Source organism: Bombus affinis, chromosome 9 (genome assembly GCF_024516045.1).
Source record: "Bombus affinis isolate iyBomAffi1 chromosome 9, iyBomAffi1.2, whole genome shotgun sequence".
Taxonomy (NCBI): domain Eukaryota; kingdom Metazoa; phylum Arthropoda; class Insecta; order Hymenoptera; family Apidae; genus Bombus; species Bombus affinis.
The window spans coordinates 3,565,206-3,584,624 of record NC_066352.1 but is presented as its reverse complement, the minus strand read 5'-3'; the positions used below and the strand labels follow the sequence as shown (position 1 = coordinate 3,584,624).

The 19,419-nt window shown below is 26.7% G+C and overlaps 3 protein-coding genes across 14 annotated transcripts; 1 reads left to right on the top strand and 2 right to left on the bottom strand.

Annotated features, from left to right (window-relative positions):
* Window positions 1-27: 27 nt before the first annotated feature.
* On the bottom strand, window positions 28-10,547 carry LOC126920315 (heterogeneous nuclear ribonucleoprotein A1, A2/B1 homolog). Of its 9 annotated transcripts, none has more exons than XR_007711936.1 (9): window positions 10,378-10,547; window positions 9,229-9,440; window positions 8,753-9,065; window positions 8,412-8,667; window positions 8,081-8,296; window positions 6,590-6,751; window positions 587-1,098; window positions 424-521; window positions 28-337 (listed from the first exon to the last, which is right to left on the bottom strand). XR_007711936.1 is itself a non-coding variant. In XM_050730456.1 (7 exons), the coding sequence occupies exons 1-6, from the start codon at window positions 10,396-10,398 to the stop codon at window positions 6,624-6,626; spliced, it is 1,146 nt and encodes a 381-aa protein (XP_050586413.1). In that variant the 5' UTR covers window positions 10,399-10,547; the 3' UTR covers window positions 28-1,098; window positions 6,590-6,623. The 9 variants fall into 9 exon arrangements, 4 of the variants coding, with proteins under 4 accessions (XP_050586413.1, XP_050586415.1, XP_050586412.1 ...); XR_007711938.1 differs by having other exon boundaries at window positions 1,057-1,098; XR_007711934.1 differs by having other exon boundaries at window positions 424-1,098.
* A 580-nt stretch (window positions 10,548-11,127) lies between these two features.
* Window positions 11,128-13,710, bottom strand: LOC126920314 (zinc finger protein 468-like). Its single transcript, XM_050730454.1, has 6 exons — window positions 13,542-13,710; window positions 13,100-13,464; window positions 12,687-13,026; window positions 12,439-12,606; window positions 12,193-12,360; window positions 11,128-12,130 (listed from the first exon to the last, which is right to left on the bottom strand). Exons 1-6 carry the CDS (start codon window positions 13,708-13,710, stop codon window positions 11,532-11,534), a joined length of 1,809 nt encoding a protein of 602 aa, XP_050586411.1. The 3' UTR covers window positions 11,128-11,531.
* Window positions 13,622-19,323, top strand: LOC126920322 (complex III assembly factor LYRM7). 4 transcript variants are annotated; one of them, XM_050730473.1, is made up of 6 exons: window positions 14,217-14,389; window positions 14,793-14,850; window positions 18,189-18,261; window positions 18,327-18,397; window positions 18,966-19,047; window positions 19,113-19,323. In XM_050730473.1, exons 3-6 carry the CDS (start codon window positions 18,225-18,227, stop codon window positions 19,229-19,231), a joined length of 309 nt encoding a protein of 102 aa, XP_050586430.1. In that variant the 5' UTR covers window positions 14,217-14,389; window positions 14,793-14,850; window positions 18,189-18,224; the 3' UTR covers window positions 19,232-19,323. The 4 variants fall into 4 exon arrangements, with proteins under 4 accessions (XP_050586431.1, XP_050586430.1, XP_050586429.1 ...); XM_050730474.1 differs by lacking the exons at window positions 14,217-14,389; window positions 14,793-14,850 and adding an exon at window positions 13,622-13,753 and having other exon boundaries at window positions 18,171-18,261; XM_050730472.1 differs by lacking the exon at window positions 14,793-14,850 and having other exon boundaries at window positions 18,171-18,261.
* Window positions 19,324-19,419: the final 96 nt, after the last annotated feature.

Here is a 19,419-nt window from a genome sequence, read left to right as displayed (position 1 = left end):
GAAGGATATGCATGAATAACAACCACATACTGAAAAAAGGTTTATTACATTAGAAAAGTTTTCCAAATTACATTGCTGAAAATTAATGTAAATAATTAGTTCTTTATAATACATAATAAATTAATAATTACGTTATTTAACATTTTTCTTACAATATTAATAAACATGCTTAATGAATCAACGAGTAATCAAACTATAAAAATTTGTTACTCATCTTTAGGATCTAGCTAATTTTCCTTCATCCCTTGTTATTTTATTCCACTCTAAAAGTTGAAAATTGATTATTTTATATTATTTTACCTGTGCAAAACATTAGTTTGTGTAAAATAGATGTTTCCTAAAAATACCATTAACTTGTAATACTTAACTATTTATTTTTTTTTTCAAAATTATGGTAAAAAAGTATAAAGAATAAGATTTTACCTTTTGCATAATTTTTCTCTTTTACATTGAATTTCATTATCCATTTAAATATCAATGCCTTAACACTCTGTAATATTCTTGTACATTTAGTTTACTCTCTGCAATAAATAATCTTTAAGATATAAATAACAAAAAATATATATCTCAAAAAGTTATGACTTACTTGTTCTAATTTGTAACATTTGTTAATTTTTTAAATTGGACACTTATTTTTTATAAGAGCATATAGTTTCATAAAACTTACTCCTTATTGGTCCATGACTTATTCCCTTTCTAAAAGACTAGTTATAATATATTATATTACATGAACTTCTCAAGGGATAAGCCTGTCACATTCAATAATGATAAAATTAATTTCAAATTTAGGCACCACTATGACATGTCCACATACTGCATATAACTCAATTATACTGCACAGAATAGCATAAATTTGTTATGTGACTTTTTAAATCACACACGCTTTTTAAATATATTAGATAAACTATTAATTTATATATAAAAAATTTATATTTGTTTCCTTTATCTTTTGAACCCTTAATATAATGTACGATTTATAATTATGATAATTTTAAGAATGTTAAATATTATAATAGTATAATTGTAAAATTAAAAAAGCAGTCGATTTCAACTTACCTCCTATGACGAGTGACAACGGTAGCTGTGACACGGAGCGCTCTGAGAGTACCAGCCCAAATGGTAAACCAGAAATTAATGAAAACGAAAGATAGCAGTTAATATACAAGAAGTAAAACAAAAACAATTTCTATCTCTTGTTTATAATTCATATTTAAGCCAAAATAGATCTTTACTATTTAAACATTTATACATTCTTAGCGCGTATTGATATAATAGAATATTATAATCCTTTTATCTCTGATATTTTATATTAATAATGTTTCATTGCCATAAATAATAAGTAAAATTTTCAAATATCAAGAAAGATCAACTTCGTAAATAAGAACTTATCTTTTTACTTAAGTTTTATTTATTTAACATATATAGTAAATAACTTAAAGGGCTATGTACATCCAGATAAGGTCCAAAAGTTAATGTTTTCAAAATATTCTTACAATTTTTTTTAATTTGAACTGTAAGTGATAGTGAAGATTATACGATTTGTTCAAATGAGTTCTTTTTGAAGTGTCCGAAAATGATATTAAAAATATTTTAATAATCATTCAGCAATAAATTCCCTAATCTTATAACAGAATTGCATAATATGTGTCTTATTCATCAATGATGCAACAATCTTAACTTCATTTCCCAATATTTTGCAACACAATCTATGTAACTGTCCAACCTAAGTTTATTCTTCTGCGTGATAATAAATTTATAGAAACAATCTTCAAGATAATTACTTCTTTGCCCTTTAGATGTGTTTAGCCCTTTAATAAATAAATAAATAAAAGTAAAATAACATATTCTGATCTAATCTTTCATTTGAAAAAATATAATGATTATATTTTAATTAGTTATGCTTAATTATAAACTATTGTAGTACTTATAATGTTCATTTCCACATGTATAAATTTTTTCCATTTTCTTCCCACCATAGAGTTTTAGTATATTAAAAAAGAAATTTATAATTTTACTAATACATATGCTTCATTTTATATGTATATGTTATATACATAAATAAAGCATAATACATACATATGTATATAAAACATAATACATTGTTTGATACGATACAACAAAACTTGATAACAATATATGAATAATAACTTTTATTTAACTATTTACTCCTTTGTTTTTGTAAAAAGAAATAATCATTAAATCAATAGCATAATCTAATAGAAATATTAAAAAACATTAATATCATGCACAATCTGTCATTTAAAAACCCCTATGTCTAAACAAATGAATCTAATATTCCTACCTGTAGTTGTACGACAGAAGCTAGCAAGAAGCCTAGCAAAGCCTAGCCTTGCTGTGTAGTTCAGAATCCCTTTGCTCTGCTACCTGCCCGTTTTTAGTCTCTTCTTTCATTTTCACTCTTCTAACATTCGATACTAGATACTTGCTAGATAATAGATCTAACTAAGAATATTTTCAGGTACTGAAAGCTTAATATACCCAAAAGGTATTACGTACCTACTTAATTGCTTATTCCATTACTACCTAATAATCACGTTTAACGACACAAATCTATTATATAACAATAGTAAAAAAAGAAAACACCATGTTACTAAACCTAACAATGACAAACTTAATGTCTAAAAAAAGATAACTGCAGATTAGACCAAACGAATGTATATATTAACTCAAAACTAGTTAAATAAACAAAATTAAAATTCATTTATCTTGGCAATATATAAGAATTTATCTATAATCAGTGCCGTGCAATATCTGAATAAATACTGTGTATGAGATATAATATACTACTGAAAGAGAATTTGAAATTTGTAGATTCATCCAATAAGCATCATAATCATATCTGTCCTTTTTATTTTTATTATCTTTTAACTATTATTTCTAGATACAATCGAAAATTGCGAATGAAAATATAAAACTAATTAAAAAATTTATACTACTTGGTTATAAAATATATTATATTCTTAATACTGCAAAATATAAAATGTATGTTGCATTTATGGTGATGATTACAATACAACCTGTATTGTTTTATGGAATTCAATGAATCATTTAAGAAAGCTTATAGCTCCTCACTATCATTTTTGATTTCCTATAATAATAAAATATAAAAGATATCCATTCTTCATATTTCTTTACTTTCAACTATTAGTTTGAATAAATAAAATTAAAACATGAAATAATATTCCAATTGTACATTTATTACTATTTGCACCACACTGATTAAATGATGTATCTTCCGAAAGTGGATTTAATTAAAAGGGATATGAGATAGAATTAAGTTACAAATTAAACCATATCTATTAAAAAATATACACATTTCAAATTATTGCTATATTTGGAATATGATCTAGAAACACAATCTCAATGAACATACATATCACGGTAACTAATTATAAAACAATTTAAACTTTCATGAAAAATATTTCGTACATTTTTCATGACTTTTAATGCTTTAGTAGCAGATAAGAATATTTATAATTTTTTCTTCATAAAGTTGCTCATATTTTTAGCATACAATTTATAATAGAAGACTGTATATAAAATATAATATTGAACGTATCCCTTTATCCATAAATCCATATTTGTTATACATTATGAAAATTACACAAAATTAGTCACAGATTGTTTATATGTATAACTTGTTTAATACTGTGAATACATATAAAGCCCTTAGTTGTGCTTCCACTGACTACACAGTTGACAGAAAATACAAGAATGCTTTCTATATATAATATTTGAAAGTTCTCATTAATATTTGTATATAATAACGAAATGTACCCTTATCTAGCTATGTTTTCCCCTATTCCTTTCAGTGATACATATCTTGTACTTTTGACTTATCCTATGCTATGGACATTATATTTCATAAATTAAAAAGTAATGTAGAAGGTTCTGGTCATTTTTATTAACTAGCTCTTAAAACATTACAACTTAAATAATTAATTAGTCTAGGTAACCTACGAAAATGCTGACTGATATTCGTAATATACCCGGTTCTTTTTCGAATTCATTAATTTCATTTCATATTAACATTTTCTTTCACGCATCTTTCCTTTTGTCCTGAGATGTTTAATCTATATAAGAACCACCTTGTGTATAATGAAATAAGTCATCATGATATCAAACCTAAATTCTTACATGCACTGCTATATTGATATATTCCATTAAATTAGAGAAACAATCGTGCTCTCCAATGTCTAATATAAAATCCTAGATCTATGATCATTTTTCAGAGTGTTACATTAAATATAACAAAATGTTACAAATTTATTATTTGGATGGCACGGATGTATCCCTAGCCATAGTAACTGAATAGTCAAATTAATCCATATCTTTTTCTCTAACAATGAACATAATTACACGTTAATAATTGTTTCTTTCTTTTTGGATATTATATGTGCCACACAATGAGTTCAGGCACAATCTAGAAAATTGTGATGCAATGTTTTCACATAGATACTTGAATATGTAAGATATATGCAATAGGTGCTAGATACCAAAAGAAATACAAGTAAAAGCCTCCCTCACTGTGATCTATTAAGATGACGCTTCTCTGTCCTGTATCCTGATTGTCCTGCCTGGTCTTGTCTCTAGCCTTATAGCCCTGCCTGCTCCAATACTAAACAGTACAGAAGTACTGGCGACTAGAAGACAAGTAGTAGGTTCACCTGAGGTTCAAAAGTCATAAATCTATTAGTTCAGATGATTGAAAATACTCAAACTGTAAGAATCTATAAATTTTGAGCTAAAAATCAAATGTCATATAATTATTTACTATTATTTACTATCATTTTAAGAATATTTCCTTATAACATTTCTTGTTATATGACTAACATATAGTATTAAGCAACACATCATTTCAATAGAAATCTTATCAATACAGATAAAATATGAAATTCCTATTAACAGTAAATACAATCATAACTAATAATTAGGATCATTTAACATAAGAAAATCGTCTTCAAACACATAATTACAACCACTTTTGCAGAAAAGATATAAGTATATCAATATAAACAAGTACTAATTAATGAAGTGCTAATTTGTTATCATTTGTCAATGCATAATATGATATTTCTCTAAATAAAAATAGATCTAACAAATTATTTAAAATTTTTAAGTAAATAACAAACTGATGTAATTATATAGTAAATCAATGCTACTGAAGATATTAATTCCACATAACAAATTATGTATAACTAAAATATATTTAAAATGTGTTTCTCAAATATTTCTCAATAGTATTTCTTGATATCTCATACATACTACTTTACCTATTAAAGTAATTAAAGTAAAATAAGTGAAACCTAAACCAAAAAATCATTGTGCACTAATTCTAAATAAGTAATATTTCTTAATTTTCTTACAATAATTTTAAAGCATTAAATGAATACTTTTGTCAATACATTTAAGTTTAGAAAGTATATTGTATTAATTGAAATGTATATGAAAACAAAATTTCATATCTTAGTTAAACATTATTACCTTATATAGCGCATGCAGTCTCCAATAATTTATTTCGTATAAACTATAATATATATATATTTATATAATAACAGTTTGCCTAAAAACATTTATCTGATACTATATATCTCATCTCATATATATACATTTTTTAAAATTTTCCTAATGTAATTTTTGCAGTGCACAATTTCTTATATGTAATAAATGTCAATTAAAAATAAATCCATATAACTGCCTATATAATTTGCATTCACATGATCCCTATATTTTTGGAATTAAAACTACATAATTTAATATTTATAAATAAACTAACAAACAACAAAATGTTAAAACAAAATATATGGATATTTTTATTGAATATAACATTTAAATAAATCAAATTTGGCTAACAATTCTGTTCTACTACTGTTGCCTGTTCCGTTAACCAGAAAATACTTCACTAATATATATAGAAATATTCTATATATAATATATATATAGAAACTATCTTTGTTTTTAATTTCTACAAAATAAAAGAATTTTCTATTTATTTGATAATATTGCAACAAGTACAAATACTCGTACTTCAAAATTTGTATATTAAAAACCCAAGTAGATTTCAATAAAACATATAATTCCATTTTTATAAACGCATCAAACATATATAAAAATTTTAAAGTTTCTTGCATATGTGAGCACGCGCGCGCTCGTGTGTACTTTGTAATAAAATAAAAGCCATTGCATCAGAGAACTACTGATACAAATACTCTTTAATACCCATTTATTCTCTCACTTAATTATAACTAATCACTATTTTGTAAGTAATGGTTCCTGATTGTACTTGATGTATTTATATAATTATGTAAAACATAATAATTGTTTTTACAGTTCAATGAAGCTCTATTTAAAATTACTCAATGCATCTATTAAAAAAATTAATTAAATCCCGTGAAATACTTATTTATAAAAATAAGTTTCATGTAATACATGTATCATATTACTCCAAGTTATGTTTATTTAATATTTCTGATTTCAAAATAGTAATAGTATTTAAATATAAGTTAAATATAATCATTTTAATATATCCTAAAGAAAAGAAAAATAATTATAGTAAAATTTTGCTTACCATGTGAGGGAAGTAACCATGGATAACGTGTATTTTAGTATCTTCTTCCACCACCACCACCTCCTCCACCCATGTTTCCGCCACCAAGAGAACTACCGCCATAGCCTCCTTGATTACCGTATCCACCACCACCACCTCCAGAATTTCCACCACCCATGGGACCTGAAAAATAAATTGTAAAAGGTTAGTAAAACTGTTTAAAATTACATAAGATTCTATAAGATGCCACTTATTTCATAACAATATAATAATTATTCAAATCTTACTATCCTAACAATAGTGAGAGATGAAGCATTTTTAACAAAATTAGATTAAATTATTATTGTACATACAGAATGTGATTAAACGATATTAAATGTAATAAGCATTTTACAATCTAATATTTATACTTATTTAAATAAAAAAAAGAAACTACATAGAAATGATAATGTAATATTTATAAATTAATATTTATAAAAACAATAATTTCTACGATAATACCTTTATAAAATAATAATTTAGCATATTATGAGCAAACTCAATTCGAACAGAATAAAGGAAATGGACAAAGGCGATCCTTCTCACTGCAACATCGCGCCTTATGTCTTAATCTAACTTATATCAAAAATATACTTATTCAATTTCTTTGATTGTGGCGTTTTCCAAATAACATTAAATTCACTTGTTGAATGTTATTATTAACATTAACTGTAATTAGGATTAATCTTATCACGCTATGTAATTAATTATTGAATATCTATTAATATTGCAATGATATGTGAACTTTACAAGAGAATCACACGAGTGTTGCATATCAACTTCAATAATACTCTGTATGTAGGTAGAAAATAAAAAATATGTAATAAATATTCATCTATTAATGTAAGCTTTCAATAATTCATAAAATACTTAATTATCACATTCCATGTACTGATACATGATGCGGTTATATTACCGTTTCAGGCAAGATAATACTCTAGTAATAGTAATGGTCATAAATAACTGCAAATTGTAAGAAATACACAATCATGGTTGCACCAAGTATTCATTAGTGTCTATAAATTCAATAATATCAAGAAAATGAAAAAATTCTATGCAAACTCATATTCTATGATCCTACTTTCAAATGATGTGAGATATATAATATTCTATTCTATATAAAAGTTTAAATTTTAATGTTGTTAAGTAACCTACTAGATAATAAATTTCTGTACTAATTACACGGATAATCGAATATTTGTAAAATATTTTTTAATTCTCTACTTACGAAGTTTAACTGGAATCGATATATTACACTTCGTTTGTGAATACTTAATTAGTAATAAAATATAAAATTGTACTAATTATAAGCTGAACGCTCCTTGTGCAACTTGTTACGGTTATCAACAGTAGTATATCACATATACTATAATATAATTAAAATACGTTATCACAACTAATAAATGCAAATCTACGAGTAGTTGCTCAAGGCACGTAACAGACGCGTTGGCTTTTGAGAAGGACAGAAGCAACCTTGTCCACCAAAGGGTGGTAGCCATCTCGAGTCTCCAGACTGTCGGCCACTAGGACCCATATTAATACCATAGGGTGCTGGTCTTCCAGAGTTGAAATTATTCCGTACTGGACCACCGCCATAGCCTTGCTGGTAACCTCCGCCAAAGTTATCGTTGCTCCAATTTCCGCCACTATTATATCCACCTTGACCTCCTTGACCTCCCCAGCCACCTCCTTAAAAATAACGTTTATTAGTATTTTGTACAAACTTAATGTACTATAATATATTATTAATCAATATATTAATGTAATACTTAGTAAAATGGGAAAAGTATATCTTTCTGCGAACCTTTACCTTGATTCTGATTCTCCCAAGGGCCGTTACCGCCCCAACCTCCTTGATTACCTCCACTATAACCGCCCTGATTACCACCATTATTCCAATCTCCGCCGCCTCCACTTCCTCGACCTCCCCAATTACCGCCACCCTGATTGCCACCACGTGGTCCTCTTCCTACATTCTGTCCTCCTCTGCTACCACCGCCACCACCACCACCACCACCACCACCTCCTGATGCAGAAGCCATCTCTGCCTTACTTAAAGCCTGTTATCATAAATGTATAATAAAATCTGAGAATTTACAATGCTTCTTTAAGTCTAAATAAATAATATGTCAATATTATTCTTACCTTTTTAACGTCTACATGTTTGCCGCGTATTTGATGATTTCGTTGCAAACAAATTTTATCCACAGGATCATAATCATCAAATTCAACAAAACCAAAACCACGTTTTTTGCCAGTTTCCTTATCTGTTACAATGCTAATTGAATTTATGCTACCATAACTTTGGAAATATTGTCTAAGATCTTCTTCTTCATGATCATCTTTTAAACCACCCACAAATAATTTCTTTACTGTTGCTCCAGCTTCAGGTCTACCAATTTCTTGTCTAGGAACAGCTCTCTTAGGTTCAACTACACGTCCATCAACTTTATGTGGTCTGTAATTTGAAATAACAAAAAAGAAAAATATAAATGTATATATTATTATGCATTTCACTTTTGTTATTCCAAGCAATTTAGTATTAACATATTATTAATTTTAATACTTAAAACATAAATATATGGATTATATTAAATTGCTGTAATTTTATGAAATACAACCTTGCATTTTGAGCATCATCTACCATATGTGCACGAGAATAAGTAATAAATCCAAATCCTCTGGATCGTTTTGTTTTTGGATCTTTCATTACAACTACGTCTACAATTTCCCCCCATTTTTCAAAGTGTTTCTTTAAAGAATCATCTGTAGTTCTATAATCCAATCCACCAATAAATAATTTCCTAACATGTTCAGGTTCATTTTTCCCATCCTGAAATAAAAAATATCATTAAAACTAAAAAAATAAAATGTTATAAGTATTATAATTATTATTGTCTTCATTAACATATTAGTTTCAAAATTACTTCAAGTTACCTAAAAATATTGCAATAAAAAAATAAATTTCAACATTCATATAATATTTAATTGCTACATATGTATATATGACTTATTAAATATAAATTATTAAAAGGTTAAGCTCTACTAACATTCTAATCTATTGTATTACAAGCTACATTCCTTTTCTTGTAAAATATTATATACGTTATTATCATCACTTTTAACAGATTCTATTAATTTATATAATATAAATGTAATAAATAACTTAGTAATAATACATTACGAATAATGTACAAATTATAAAATAAATAATTTACAGTAATGTAAGAAACTAATAATAGATGCCCAATTAATAAATTTTAAACGTTGCAACAATTTTATTGAAAAATAATATAATAGGATATATTTCGTAAGACTGAGATTAGTAATCTTAAATGGCGTAGCGTCAGAGACCGCCATGCTATAAAAGAACGACAGAAATACTTCTTCGCGTATTATTTATATTAAAACAAAGTAATAAATATTCTAGCATTTTTATAATACTAATTGCGATATTTAATTAATTTTTATATCAAAATTACTCTGGTAGTTCATTTATTGTAAGAAATCATAAAAGACCTTCAATAAGTCACAAAGTCTACAAAGAATATAATAAGTTATACACATAAAACAAATAATAAAGATTTTACAAAAGCTTAATAATAAGTAACAGTATCACGCATTATACAGTATACGTATGTATAAGGACGTGAAGGCAAAGTGAAAAATTAATTAAGTCTAGGTACAAATTCTTATCTTTATACATATCACTTTTACAAATGATAAACTATTTTTTCCCAGACAAAATTGATTTATAAGTTTTTACTTACTTCGTGTTCCATTTTAACCATTTTCAATATAACTGAATGGTCAAATGTTCTTCTTCACTACAGAATACACAAAGAACCTCAGTAAACTTGTGTGTGAGAAATGGAGATAGCGCACATCGGTCGATCGATTATTATTCCTTCCAAATGCTTGTGTGAACCCCAAATGCGCAAACAGCCATACAAAATATTACAGACATGCGCAAACCTTGTATTATTTATTAATTTACTGTTTCAATAAGAATTTTTCAGAATATTAGGATTAAATATTATCTAGAAAAATTGTATGCATTAATTGATATATTCCTCAATATGTATTAATTACTTATGTTAAAGGAAATTATAAATCATTTTTGTCGTATTATACATTGTCTTACATAAAAAATAAAAATCATGAATTGGTAAATTGATTATTTTATGTTATATGATTACATTATATAATTATATATTTATACGTATAAATTATATACATTCTTGGTTAAAAATACGTCTTTTCTTGTAAAATATAATAAAATAAATATGCAGTGTTTATACATGCAGCGCCGGAAATGTCAACCGTCATTAGATCAAACTACGTACAAATGGCGGTTACAATGAGAAACTGACTTTTTTCAAAATTTACTGTGTATGAAATTAAAGTGTATGAAAATAAAAGTAATTATATAATAATTACTTTTATTACTATATTCCTTAATTATTATTAATTATTCTTAATTATTCTAAGGATTACAGTGGTTAAATAAAATTGACGGATTCTATTATCTCTTAGTTTTATTCTTTTGTTTCCTTTTTAAGATTTTCTGGCAGTGAAATATTATATATTATCTAAAATTACCTCATGCCAGCTCATACATAACTTTCGTCCACACCCTTTATATTACTACACGTGTATAATATTTATATATTGTATATAATAATGTACATATATAAATTGCTATAAAATGTTTCAATATTTGCAAAATTTATTTACTTTTAATTATTCCTTTAATATTACTTATATATTATTAAATTTCTTAAATTATTTGCTATTATCTTAAATTTTCTATTTGATATCTTTAGCCGTACAAATTTGTTGTTTTATATTATGTGTGAAACCTGTTTGTAGATATCTGACTTTTGAATAAAATTTTAGTGTAGTATTTTTTGTGAATAAAATACTACTGGTTAGAATTTGTGCGAGAAATTTGATTTACAAAGGCAGGATATGGTTTGTCTGTACAATTCAAACAATTTCTAAGAAAATAATTATGACTTGACGCATTTTGTGGGTATAATTTTTCCTCAATACGTTTATTTATTACCACTGCTTCAGCAAGAGGTATTGGTTCTGTATACGTAAATGTCTTTTTTTTGGTATCAGACTTATCATCTAGTTTTTTAATATTAATTGGTCCATTAATAACAGAAACTGCATTACTCACTTCATTGGTAGTTCTTATAACAGGTGTGATGTTACCCATTGAATCTAATCTAGAACTGATTTGGTCACATGAACTTATGCAAACCACTGATACTTTAGTTGGAGTTTTTGGTAATAAATTGGAAGCAATTTTTTGTGTCTTTTTTGTCGTTTGTTTTTGTTTAGTATTCAACTGTTTGGCTTTTGTTAATTTTATTTCGGTTTCAAGAATTGTACTCTGTATCTTATTATTACTAAAAGATGGACTTTCTGGATGATGATGTCTAATATGTCTGTGTAAATTATCTTTCCTTCTAAACACAGTTTCACAGAATTTGCAAGAAAATGGCTTCTCATCTAAAATAAATTTTATACATCATTGTAATATGATATATCATATTTTGTTTAGTATGACATACCTGAATGAACTGTCAAATGACGTCTTAATTCACTTTTAGATAAAAATACTCTACTGCAGTGTGCACATGAGAATGGTCTATCTTTCCCATGTATCTTTTTATGACGAATTAACAATGATTTATCTTTGAAGCTTTTATTGCATTGATCGCATACATATGGTCTTTCATCTATTAATAAAATAAAGCTGATAAATTTAAGATAACTTAATAGTTGCTCAATGTTTTTTTCTTTGTATAATTACTTACTAGAATGTGTTTTTAGATGACGTTTTAAATTGGTTAACATCCTGAAAGTTTTTTCACATGCTTTACAAGAATATGTGGATGTTTCATTATGTGCATCTAAGTGATTTTTTAAATCATCTTGTTTGGAATACCTTTTATCACATTTAGGACATGTAAATTGTTTTTCCCCTAAAATTAAATTATTGATATTTTAATAAATCTAAATAATGTAAACAAGATGCTTATATTGTATTATAAAAACTGAATACCATGTGAATACATGTGCCTATTAAGCTTATTTTGCTGAGGAAATGCTTTGTCACAAAGATTACATTTATATGGTTTGTATCCTCTATGAATTCTTTCATGATATTCAAAATGAGACCTTTTAATGAAACTTTTATCACAAAAAGAACATTGATAAGGTTTAACGCCAGTTATACAAGCATCATGATAACATTTTCCTTTCTTGTTTCGAAAAATTTTATTACATATATTGCATTTATACTTTTCTGGTGTCCCTGGTATCACAGTAATATGATTACGATCATGACATTTTATTGATTTACTTTTTAATTTCTGTTTTTTTGAATATTCTGTTTTAACTTCCTGTAGAATTTTTTAGTGTGTATATAAAATATGACGACTTTTAAATATGAGATATATATTATAGAGGACTTACCTCATTGAAAATTTCTGCTGTTTTATTGCTAGGTGATTTTAATACTACATTATTACTTAAATGTGGATACACATTTAGAAGTATATTGTTCGATTCTATGTTTGAAATATATAGTTTGTTTGACACAACATTGTTTTTAATCTCTGTTGTAGAAGATTTATGTATCTCTTTTGTGTTATTAAATACATCTTCAGGATATAATTCATAGTTATTTATATAATCGACAGAAATCAATTCAATATTATTTGCTTTGAGTTTGGAATTTTTATTAATAACTAATTCCAAGGGTAATACGTCATTAGATATATTACCTTTATCAGAAGTAGAAGCATTATTTAATATCTTTTTCTCTGAAGGAGAGCAATCTAAAGCAAAATATAAACTAATTAATAAACTTATTATAATTGTTAATATTAAATATGAAATGTTATAAATTTTCTACCATAATTTCCGATATTTTGTATACAATGCTCATTTATACAAATTTTGCAACCTTGTTCTTCATATATTAAACACATACGACATTTAATGTGTCCGCAATTATCTTTCACAAGTCTTGTACGTGATGTATTTATTATTTGTCTACAACTTGGACATTCTTTGTTCATCATAAGTATTTTTATTTCCAAACGGAATAGAATACTTTATTTGTTGGTAAATATAATCTTATTAATTATATTAAACTTAATTTTTTTCTTTTATGTATGTATGTTTGTTTGCTTCCTATCGCGTTTTTTAAAATCTAGTGTATCAAATACACGTACTAACATCTGATTTATATTGTGCATATAACATTTTTATTCCATTCACAATTTAACAATAAATATAGTTAGAAAGTTCTATAAGAAATACGTGATATATATATATATATTTATTTATTTATTTCATATAAATATTTATATTTTAATCTATTTTAAAAATAGGTTAAGGTAAATTATAGGTTCACATTCAAGAAGGCAGTATACATGAAAAAAACATTTTACAAAAATAACAATTTTTTAAAAATAGTAATTTAATATTTTGGAGTATAAATTTAACCTGGGTGCAATTTAGTATTAATAAGAGACATTACTTATACACACATATATATTTAATGTAAATATGATAATGATGTAAATCTACTAGTGCTGCCTCAAATAGAGGAATATTTAACCTTACTATCAATCAAAGCTATTAATTCGAAGATTTGGCTTTGCTAAATTATTTTTGACAATAAAATAAAAATTTACGTTACACTTATCAACAGTTTCCTTTTACATTAAAAGCATGGGAGATAATCTGCGACTAAAGGTAACGTTTGTCATTCAACACTCTTTTAACATTATTTTGGAGGTTATGACTCAATCATTCAGTGATTTCTTTATTTATTTATATTTGGAACATTTCAGTTTCATGTAGGTAATTTTGTAAATAGTTTAAGTAATATATCAAGTGATTTGAAAAGTTAATAGTACTATGTTAGTGGTCAATTTTTCATTCTTGTTTGATTATATATATATATATATATATATAAATATAAATAGAGAAAAATTTTTATGTAGATAATAAAAAGGATAGCTTTGTTTAAATAAACGCTAGTTTTATGTACTTATGTATTTATTTATTAGTATATAAAACAGCAATTCTTTGACGAGATATTACAAAATGTACCATATTTGAGTTATTGTAATGTGGTAAAATTATTATGTTATAGCTATTATAGCTAACAAATATGGGGTTAATTGGATACATTCATCAGAACAATTAAAAAGGCATGTTCATCATTAAAAGTAATTCATTAAAAGATTTTCCAAGCTTTTTGTAAAACAATAAATACAGTGAACAAGGAAGAAAGATCTCTAAGATAAATCAAATTTTGTAATAATACCTACAGTGTTTGGTTTTAATTTAATTAGAAAAATATTACTAGTATGTTAATGAAATTTCCATTAACGAAAAATCAAAGATAAAAATATTTCGTTGTTGGTTAGTGTCGTTTTACTAATACGAAGGCAATACGGGCTTGAAAGGAAAGCTGCTGGGCTATAGAAGAGATAAAACTTGAACTTACAACATGCAATCTTTTGCATATAAAGGATCTTTACTGTAACTTCACTTACTGTTTTAATAGATTTGCATTATCTGTTAATGTTAATTTTTTATCATTTCTCTGCATTTGTTGTAGGATTCTGATTTTATTGGTAAGAAGAGTTTAGTTGTTTATTATAATATTCAGTTATTACAGTATATGCCAGTACATGTCTATTTCCATTTTTTCATATTTTATTCTTTTTGATGCTAACTAATTATTTGTATTAGGATTTTTTAAATACGAATATGACAACTAATGCAAATATTGAAAACGCTAGAAACAAGATTCTGGCGGCAAGCGACAAAAGAAGATAAGTCGAGTAGTACATATATAGTGAAAATTACTGAACTGTTCGGAACTCGGGAACTCTACTTAGCGAAATAGAGACGAGTTTTTTAAGCTCCTCGTATTTTGTCGATAAGGATGCATGTAAAACAGAATGAGTAAAGGAAGGAAAAAGATAAGAAGTAGTCGGCAGAGTTGAAAACATTGATGAGAAAACACTATTGCAACGACGACTATAAAAATAATTTCAAATAATTAAATAATTACTATGAGGTAATATACAATATTCTAAATTATTTATGATAAAAATGTATTATTTTGATTTCTATAATTACATTTTACCGACTGATATGAATTCTTAATCAGTCGGTATCTTTCTTAGGCTTTTTAACTAAGGCAGACGTACGCCCATTGGGGAACTTTTTCATTTCCAATCCCTTTGCATATATTCCCAATTATCTAGATAATCTAGTATCTAGATAATTTTCTTTTCTTCTTTTATTGTTACTTTTTACTAGTCTTTAATGTCTAAGAGAAGTAATTTTAAAGCCTGTATCATTAATGCTAAACCTACCGACACTTCGTTTATACCTATCCCTACCGTGTGCGATCAAAATGACCGGTGATTAAAGAAGTAATAGTTTTTATGATTTAATTTAGATAATGGTTAATTTATAACTGGATGTATATAAAATGGTCATCTTTCATAAAATTTCGTTCAAATTTACTTTTGTTTAATTTCAATTATAGACTTAAATAAAATTACTCTCTTATTTATATAGAGATGTATCTTATTCAACTCCGCTGTATTTTTTACAAATTATCTTATTATCAAATGTACATTTGCTGCATACATATTTCCCGCATCTTAAACAAATTTTTGTAATTTTCTAACCTTTACAATTTTTTATTCGACAAGATTTTTCTAGTAATGAATCTGAACTTATTGATAGTTCTATTGCATGGTTTTTTCCCCGCGATTCTTTATACGAAAGTAATGTATGCACCATGTTTGTAACAATTTTGTGACTTCTCTATAAATCGGTACCATACTGTAAATATCATTGCAAATTTATTAGTTCGTAAACGTTGGCTTCTTTCCTCATAAACCTCGTAAATCTCATAATTTCAGCAAAGTCATTCCTGCTCATTGTTTTTGAAAAAAATGCAGGTCTACAAATTTTATTCCACAAATATGAGACATCTAAATTCTTTGCTTGATATGCACCGCGGGTGTATAGCAGAGCAATAAATGCATCTGCGACGGCGATATTTATACGAAAATATTGATGAATATTGGCCGTTCTCCACCAACGGTTACTCGAGGGTAAAGTTGGGAAAAACCCACTTTTTTGTGTTTTATCGCAATAAGCAATAACTCTAAGAAACTCCTCGACTTTTAAAATGTTTGTAACAATGGACCGTAAAAAATTATTAATTTTATTCCTTAGGATAGTTCCTTAGGATTATTATGGGCCTGAGTTGATGTCTTGATAGCTGGTGGTCATCTTGATCGAGGGATAGATTATGATTTATGACAAGATTACGGGCGTAACAGTTGTTATTATTTGTTATTACTGATTTTGTTTGTCATCTGACCTTGAGATAGCCTTTTTTTTTTGTACTGATTACATTTATATTAAGATTAACTAAAATATTTTGTCGGCCAGTCAAATTGACTGCCCGCGGTAGGCAAGGTAGAATACAATTTTTTCTTAGAAGAGAAAAAGGCAAACTAAAAGTAAATACCGAAAAATATATTGTATGCATGTTTTAGTCAGAAATTATGAAGCGATATGATAACGTTTAAATATGGTTAAATTTGTAGAAGTTTGAAAACGGTCAATTTGAACGGCGCTGGTAGGTTTAGTGCTAATATTTTTATACATCGATATAAATTGTCTCAATATAAATTTATAAGGCGCTATAAATGGTCCAGTTTCTCTCTCGAAATGCCATATTAGATATCCCAAAAATTGAAAAAAATTGTTTATAGATTTAACTTTCTGTTATATTCTTATATTCCGTGATTATTGACATCGAGATTACATACGTTAGAGCAATGGACTGTAATAATATATTGTAGATAATACTGCTTATAATAGAATAAGATATTTCTTTACGGCTGATGAACAATTTGAAGGTATTGCAGAAACCGGGAGTAAACATCTCTCCAGGCAATTACTAAAATTAAAAAATATAAGTTTTTATGCAAAAAAAGTAATTTACACCTTTCTCTAAAATTTCTTCGTGAAATGTTAATTAGTTAACAGTTACAGCAGTTTCCTCCAGTGTAACACTGTTGAAAAGGAAGAACGTGAAATCGCCGCATACCCAAATCGTCAAGTGCTGCTCCAAACGCCTCGTCAAACGTCAATGTGTTAATGGAAATTTTGTAAAGATATTTGTTAAACTTTCGTTTGACTAAAAGAGATTGAGGCTAAACATTATATAGTTTAGTGGTTTCCAATATCTCTTTCATCCTTGCTTGCTGCCCTTTCCTGCATTTATCGTTGTCGACAAAATATGTAGTATTTATTTACTAAGAGCTTGGAAAATCGTGTCTCACGCGTTAGTTGTTTTAATCTAATTTTGAATCTCGAAAGGTTACTAGACATGAGATACGTTTTATAACAGCAAAATTTCGTATCTGTGCAATAAATTCTCAGTAAGTGTATAACGAAAAATAAAGAATTGTTTATTTATATTTAGTAGATTATTTGTCTCCTTTAGGTCTTACGCACATTTAAAAAACTGCATCGTACGCGGATGGCTACTTTTCAAGGTGATGACCATGCATTACAAGGTACAAATATTTTAACATTATTAAATATTCTTTGAATGCGTAATATTTGGATAAATGTTACTTAGTTACAAGGAATAAGTTAAACGAAGAGTACAAAAAGTACAAAAATGTCACAAACCCAGCTGCTATTGAAGAGGTAAAATTTTGATTTAGAAATATTATATACGACGGTATAAGCTGATACAAGTCACGGAATCATAAAGAGATTTAGAAAAACGATGGAAATGCTTATTTTCGGGATACAATACGATATAAATTCGTCAAGTATGCGAACAAGTTTGAGGACTAAAGGAGATATTAATCCTCTTTATTCTCTTCACTTAGGAATTTCGTAGGATGTGCTTTGATATTTTATTATGGATTTGTGTGAGCAGGAAGGTTAAATGTTTAATGTACAATTTTTCTTATAAAGTACAGGATCGTTTACGGTATGAAAAGTCTCCTCAACGATTATTACTGCATGCCCCGTCGTTTAGGTTGCCCAATATTCGTTTGTATAGAGAAGGTTGCCGCGTTTCAGGCACATTTCGCCATTTTTCCTAATGTTAATAATTAATGAATATAATCTCAAACGCAATTATTTTACTCTTTGTTTTCGTTTTATCTTGGCTTGTTGAAGCACCTCTTATATTTTCTACCGCTTAACCATGCAAAATAAAAGAAAAAAGATATTTAATATAAATGTTAAATGAATATTGTTTTAGCTAAACAAATTTGCGGAAGAAGTAGAATACGAACTACGAACAACAGTAATTCAAGCAGTTGAAACAAAGCCTGGAACTTTCGGTAATATTTTTAAAATATGAATAATTTATATTATTTCTTTCCAACTTAGTTTCATAATGTTCTAGAATTACGTCTTACACCTGATAAATTGATAGATAGTGTACCTTACAAGGATGAGGAATGTAACAGTAGTAATAAAGATGTAGATCTAAGTATATCCACTTCAAAAGATAAACCAAAATAGTAATTGAAAATGTAAAACAAATTCTGATTTTGTAATATGTTAGATAATTAAGTCTAGAATAAAAAGAGAATGTGTTGCTTTATGAAAAAATATGCTGATGTAATTAATTCTTTAATATTGTCCTTTCTAATACTTGATGATTATTTTTAACACTTGTTACTTTGAATTTTCTATGAATATTAAATAAC

Coding starts and splice junctions, on each gene's coding strand:
- LOC126920314 (XM_050730454.1), bottom strand. CDS start 13,710: ATGATGAACAAAGAATGTCCAAGTTGTAGACAAATAATAAATACATCA. Junction 13,465..13,541: donor ACAAAATATCGGAAATTATG/GTAGAAAATTTA, acceptor ATTTTGCTTTAG/ATTGCTCTCCTTCAGAGAAA. Junction 12,361..12,438: donor TCATCTAAAAACACATTCTA/GTAAGTAATTAT, acceptor TTTTATTAATAG/ATGAAAGACCATATGTATGC.
- LOC126920322 (XM_050730471.1), top strand. CDS start 14,366: ATGGGAGATAATCTGCGACTAAAG. Junction 14,390..18,188: donor GAGATAATCTGCGACTAAAG/GTAACGTTTGTC, acceptor TGTCTCCTTTAG/GTCTTACGCACATTTAAAAA. Junction 19,048..19,112: donor AACAAAGCCTGGAACTTTCG/GTAATATTTTTA, acceptor ATAATGTTCTAG/AATTACGTCTTACACCTGAT.
- LOC126920315 (XM_050730456.1), bottom strand. CDS start 10,398: ATGGTTAAAATGGAACACGAA. Junction 9,441..10,377: donor TGGTTAAAATGGAACACGAA/GTAAGTAAAAAC, acceptor TTTTTATTTCAG/GATGGGAAAAATGAACCTGA. Junction 6,752..8,080: donor ACCACCCTTTGGTGGACAAG/GTTGCTTCTGTC, acceptor TTTATTTTTCAG/GTCCCATGGGTGGTGGAAAT.